This window comes from Guillardia theta (genome assembly GCF_000315625.1).
Source record: "Guillardia theta CCMP2712 unplaced genomic scaffold GUITHscaffold_23, whole genome shotgun sequence".
Classification (NCBI taxonomy): domain Eukaryota; class Cryptophyceae; order Pyrenomonadales; family Geminigeraceae; genus Guillardia; species Guillardia theta.
The window spans coordinates 1-6,402 of record NW_005434651.1 but is presented as its reverse complement, the minus strand read 5'-3'; the positions used below and the strand labels follow the sequence as shown (position 1 = coordinate 6,402).

Here is a 6,402-nt window from a genome sequence, read left to right as displayed (position 1 = left end):
GTTTAGTACCGCCATTAAAGGATTCGTTTCTTGGAAGCCTTAGCCGAAGCCATCAGTCAGACATGCAGCTTCGCTGAACCCTCGTCACTGGAGAATCCGAAAGGGCTCAGGCAGTGGGGTGACGATGTCAAGCAGTGGTACCTGTCAGAGTTCCAAGCTGACAGACAAAGGCAGATGGAGGCCAGATCATATGATGATCAGGGCACCAATGTGCAGACGATTACCATGAAGGTACTTGGGATCCCTGCATACTTTTCCAGACAGGTGGAAAACTTATGCCTCAAGCTTGAAGAGCAAGGCTTGATCGTCGATCAGACGCAAGACAGCAGGAGCCTGATCTTCAAGGCTCCCTTGAAGCCTGACCTTGTGCAGGCAGCGGAGATCCCAGCAGTGATCACCTTTGTCCGCAATGAGGCGGCTGAGAAACTCTGGAAAGGAGAAGGTACCTTCAAGGTGGCAGGCAGGAGGATTCTAGCAGTGAACCCAGCAGCCAACCCACCGATCTCGTTCAAGATGCGGCCAAAGAAGGAGAACATGAGCAGAGTTGGAATCCTAGCTGAGGTGGCCCAACTCCTGATGCTCAACGATTCGAGCACAGGTGACATATGTGAGATCTACAGGCAGCTATGCCTGAAGCAGGGATTAGCGATCATTGATCTGATCCCAAACGCGGGAATGACAGTGAACCTCCCCCCCAAGAGGAACCTACCGCCAAAGAAGGTGTTCGCTGCGGTAGGAATAGAAACAGTCAACCAGAACAGAGAGGTCGACTGGATCGCAACGTGCTCGAGCCTTGAAGCAGCGGACATCGTTCTTCAAGCATTCGATCGACATGGAAAGGATCGTGCAGGAGTCACTTTGGGACTGGTCTCAGAGAATGACAAAATACTGAAATGGTTCTCAGTGCAGATGGAAGCAACGGCGCTGCACAAGAATATGAAGAATGCGGTGCGACAAGAGGGCACGGCAATGGCAACGGGAGCAGAGATGCTGTACTCGGTACAAATCTCCTCTCCTGTGCCGTCAGGGAAGTTCTCCCGAAATGAGATCGAAAAAATCTGTGCAAGTGACGAAACGGGCAGAGCAAAAGTCATCCGAAACATTCGGAGAGCTGTCGCTTGCTTTGATCCACAGGTGGAGAGAGATCTCCAACGGATCCACCTTCAATGCGATCCAGAAACAGGGATCTGGGATGGGTCTGGTATCATTCTCCGGCTACGCAGTGAAAGTAGTGCAAGAAAGATGATGGCTGAATTCCCCACACAGCTCCTCTGCTGGCAAGGCACAGTTGAAATCCAAACGACAGCGAGCAGTCTGAACCTCAAAGTGTCGCCTCAGGCAACTCGCGATCAGTCTAACCCTGAGGCCAGGTCACAAACGACGGGGACCAGAGCAGAGGGAACTGTGTGGAAAGAGATCGAGCTCAGTTCAATTATCAACGAGACCAACCTCCCAGATGCGGGAACGGACGTGGTCGTCGAAGAACTTAAGGAAACTATTGCTGACGTAACTAGGAGCGAGCTGCAACAGCAAGGGCAGCTTCAACTCCATCTTGATGACGCGGTGCAAGAGATGGCTCCGGAGAGCCCAGGAAATGCATCCTTCCCCACGCTACAAGAGTGGGCTGGTAAGGGTGCCAACGCGGCAGAGAATGCCGTGAGCAAACAACTGCGCGAACGAGTCAGGATGATTGCAGGCAAGCATACGTGGAAGGTAGCGAAACGAAAGAGCAGCGCTTTCGCACCAAATGAGGAGAAGCCCTTGAAAACTGACCTTCTCTTCATTGCTTTGAATAAATTCCTTAGAAACGGCGCTCTCCCTCGTAGGAATCCTGGGAACAGTAACGAATGAAACTTGTTTTGAGCAGTGAGATACAGATGGAAGACGCGCGAGTGGAAGATGCACCCGAAGCAGGGAGCAGAGCGGTAGAAGTGGAAGAGATGTCGCTTGACTCCTCCTCAACCGCGCCGCTTGACGCCTAATGGAAGCAGGAGGAGGAGGAGAGGGCGGGTGGGACAGTGGGCACCAGGGCGTGGTGGAATCAAGCAGAAAGAGACAAGAAGGTGAGAAAAACAATGACAAGAAAAAAACCAAAAAACAGAACAATACAAACATTCGACTTGATAGGGGAGATCCCCTGGAGTCTACGGGAAAACAATAGAGAGTACGGAGCAGCGGCGCTGCTCAACTCAGGAGAAGATGGATTTCTCTCTGAGGACGTTATGGAGGCATTAATCGTTGAGGTAAACCGCAATTTAGAACCAGCGGAAGACAGATTTCAAATAGCATGGCCCCAAGGCACGAGGTATGCCAGCGAGCAAACTAGAAACCAATTTGGGCTGCAGAGAGGGACCATTGTTCTCCCGAGAATAGTAGCGGGTTTGAGAGATCAGGAGGGAAGGACACGGAGAGCAAAACGACTGCTAGCCGGGGCAGCTCAACCATTCTTATTCCCTTGCGTAGAGAACGGCAATCATTGGATTCTAATCGTGGCAGATGTTAACACAAAAAGAATACACATCGTCGACTCGCTTAGCACGGCCCTTGAGAGAGACCTGGGGACAGTCAGAAGCCAAAGGGAGGCACAGTTTCAATTGGGGGGCGCACAGCGAATGGACCTAGCATCACTCATGGCGACGATTATCACCGAGGCAATTAGCGATCAACAAGAACACTGTGACGACACGGCATGGAGGGCATGTGTGTCAACTGGGCTGCAACAAACAGACGGCTACAATTGTGGAATTTTCGTTTTGCTGCATCTGCTGCTGATCGCAAAGACACGAAGGAAAACACAACAACAAGATATCTTCAACACAGGGAGGCAACAAGGCGTCCCCCCCCATCAGCAATGGCTCATGCGAACAAGACATCTGCTGCTGGATGGCCTCTGGGGGGGGGGTATGGAACATGTGCACACGCGAGAAACAATACAACGCATCTGCAGAGCTCTACAGCACGCGCAAGATTCAGGTTACAAGGAATGGCAAGTTGCAGAGCTCACCATGGAACGTATACCTAACCGGATGGAAAGGCGAGAAGACGGCCAAGAACGCGCAGGCGATCTACAGGCGACCCAGGCATCTGAAGATGCACGGCTACAGGAGAGATTGGAAGACGAGCAGGAGCAAGGAGGACAAGGATCAACGAAGCTCATAGCCGCGACGGTCCTGCAACTACAAGACAGGTCAGCACAGGTAGACATCCTGACGTCCTCCCCTCCCCCACCTCCTGCTTCATGCCCCGTCTCTCCACTCCAGCCACCTCCTCCGCCACAAGCAATACACACAGCGCCAATCTCGAAGAACGACAAGGAGACAAGGGGAGAGGAGGAGCTACCAGGCCCAACAAAGATGCAAGATGGGAACTCGTCTCACCTTCAATGGGCAACGGGGGCGGAGGAGCAAATCCTGCCAGCAGGCAGCAAACCATCCACGACTACCACCGACAGGTCAGTGCAATCAGCATGGGTGGAAACGCACAGGAAGGACAACGCCCCTGGCAACATCATTTCTCACAATGTCAATGGATGCAGTCAATTTGTGCTGAAACACATCCTAGGATACCTGATTGAAACATATCAACCAACAGTCGTGCTACTTCAAGAAGTTTTGGTCGGGGGAAAACGAAAGGAGGCCGATCTCCGAATGATGATCAAGAAAGAATGGGGATGCTACCGAGTGTTCATGACGAAAGGTGCAGGGGAGGGGAGAAAGGGTAAGAGTGATCTTCGCCTTGTGACGCTAGTACATGCGGACCTCCTCCCTCGTCCCTCCCCCCTGCTCTGCCGCCGCGCTGACATGTTGGAAGAGCAGAATCTCCAAAAAAGAATACAACTTTTACAGATCGGAAAAAAAGAACCGATAGGGATCTGTAACACCCACTTTCCTACTGCAGCGCAAGGGGAGGATCAAGACGAGATGTGGGCAACGCTGAGCCAGATGCTCAAGACGGAGCCAAGTGTCAAGCTCACCATCATAGGAGGCGACTTCAATGCATCTCGACAACATCCAGAGATCCTCATGAGAGTCGGATACGGGAGCAAATCGAGTGTGCACCGTGCAGATGAGAGAATGGAACAAGGCTTAAACGAACTTGGACGATCACAGATGGTCACTTGCGAGAAGATGAGCAGAAGCAGCACGCACTTCACCTTCTCCACATGGTACAAGCAGGGTCATCACCAAGCAAAACTGGATCATGTCTTTGCCTTACACCATCCATCTCGCACAGTAAGCTTAATATCGCAGACCGCAGAGGATTGCATCATAGGAGCCGCAGTCGACCACAGAGCACTTGTAGTGAATGTGAGCTCTCTCGATGCTGAGGGTAAGCAAGCCATCCCAAAGATTGAAATCCTCCCGCAAAGGAGGGATCGAGAAGCAACCCCTCGACGAAAGAAAAGGGTGGTCGAGATGGACAAGCTATCGGGAAGACTAGGCGTGGAATGGGCAATAGCACTTGATGAGAAGATAAAAGCGGCACAAGCTCTACATCAAGATTGTGACATTCTCGAATTGATAACAACAGCCCTCCCCATCAAGGAAATTCCGCTACGAGGCTCCAGCGGGAAAAGACATGCATCCAAAATTCAAATGGATCTCAAGCGCAAAATCAAGCAACTTCACAAGGACTTAAGAAACGCTTCAGAAATTCCAAACTTTATTGATCGCGCACACAAGGAGTCGAGCTTACATGCAGAAATAAGAGAGAATATGACCAAATTCAAGGAGATCTGCGCAGCACAAGACCAAGAGATATTCCTGAAAATATGCGAAGAACGAAGAAGACGCTTGGGCACGATAGGGAGTAAAGAGTCTCAAAATGCAATGGGCAAGAAGTCAGACTTTAAGCCCAAAGCCCCAATGCTGAGTCAACTGCCAGAGAAGTGCCACCCAAACACAATCGAACTTACGTCATGGAGAGATCTCCAGCCAGCGATGCAACAGCCGGAGACAGCATATCTTCAAGAACTGAACCCGTTAATCGAGACATTCCTCCAGAGCAACTCCAAAGAATCAAGCAAAACCTTTTGGAATGCAAGACATCAAACCATGCTGCACGTCGAGGTTCTCGGGGCGAGGAACCTGGCAACACTGACACAAAAGCTGTTCATAACTCTGGCGCCTGCACACGCAATCGTACCCATCATCCGAGGACTGATCACACAGCCAGGAGGGTGGCGCCTGGAAGGATACAAAAACATCGAGCAATTCCTCCCCATGAGATTGGCAAGAGATCTAGAAGATGAAACCCACACGGCAACCTTCTTTGCAGTCAACGGATGTACCATGAACGGAACCTGTGCAAGAGCTGAATGTCAAACAAAAGGACGACTGATCCCGTTATATGACAAAAGCCAGAAAAACGAAGAAGCATCAATCCTCTTCTTCTGCAAAAGCTGTCAATCACTGACTTCCGTCAAACCACCGGACTTCGAACCCCCAGAGCAAATCAATCAACACCCGACCAGGGATGTAGAGATAGCTTACCCGCTGGAGCCAGGCGAGATCCAAGTATGGATTCAAAAACTGGCCAACCGGAAAGCAGCAGGCATGGATTTGATTTCAAACGAGATTCTGAAAGCTCTGCCTGACAGTGCAAAGGAGGAAATAGGCAAGACAATCAACCGAGCCTTGATCGGAGACAAGCAAACACTAAAGATGCTCGCGAGAGTTAGGCTCCTCCCAAAAAATGAGATATGTCACGTCTTGGAGAATCAAAGACCTATATGCGTCCTCTCCTCGATAACGAGGATCTTCCAGGCAGTCATAGCGCACAGACTGGCAAAAGCTGCTGAAAAACATAAGCTACTCACTAACAACCAGGAAGGTTTCAGACCAGAGGGAGGAACGATCAGGCAGGGTCATCGTCTACTCAACATCATCGAGGAGGCTCAGAGTAATCAACACGACCTCATCCTGCTGTACCTCGACTTTGCAAACTTCTTTAACAATGTGGCAGTCGAATCCATTGCAAAAATCATGGAGGTATATGGCTTTCACCAGTGTGATGTAGACGTCGCAATCAGTTGTAGCCAAGGGATAGCGCTGCAAATTCAGACAGAGAGGTTCGAAACAGCAGCCATCCCACTCCTCAGAGGATTACCCCAAGGCAGCCCCGCAAGTCCGCCAAAAACAAATCTTCTGCTGAGCATCTTGTCCAAACAGCTCGATCAACAACAAGACGAGATTGCAACTCAACACCCTAATAATCTGTCATTTGCAGACGACCTTGTCTTGATAGCACATTCAGTGAGAGAGATGAAAACGCTTGTCCAAGTGGTAGAGCGATTCTGTCGATGGAGTGGATTAGAACTGAACACGGTCGGAAGAAATCTGAAATCACCAGCTTTGATTATCGGCTAAGAAGGGAGATCCCAGGAACACAGACCATCAAGTT

The 6,402-nt window shown here is 50.5% G+C and overlaps 2 protein-coding genes across 2 annotated transcripts; both read left to right on the top strand.

Moving 5' to 3' along the window:
* Nucleotides 1-2,430: 2,430 nt before the first annotated feature.
* Nucleotides 2,431-3,794, top strand: GUITHDRAFT_151893 (hypothetical protein). Its single transcript, XM_005834869.1, has 5 exons — nt 2,431-2,555; nt 3,005-3,176; nt 3,378-3,438; nt 3,519-3,566; nt 3,678-3,794. The coding sequence occupies exons 2-5, from the start codon at nt 3,006-3,008 to the stop codon at nt 3,719-3,721; spliced, it is 324 nt and encodes a 107-aa protein (XP_005834926.1). The 5' UTR covers nt 2,431-2,555; nt 3,005; the 3' UTR covers nt 3,722-3,794.
* An 853-nt stretch (nt 3,795-4,647) lies between these two features.
* Nucleotides 4,648-6,301, top strand: GUITHDRAFT_151890 (hypothetical protein; the record flags this gene model as incomplete). The annotated part of the gene is made up of 2 exons (XM_005834868.1): nt 4,648-5,473; nt 5,847-6,301. Coding segments are annotated over exons 1-2 (925 nt in total), but the record flags the coding sequence as incomplete, so codon positions are not given.
* Between the last annotated feature and the right edge of the window lie 101 nt (nt 6,302-6,402).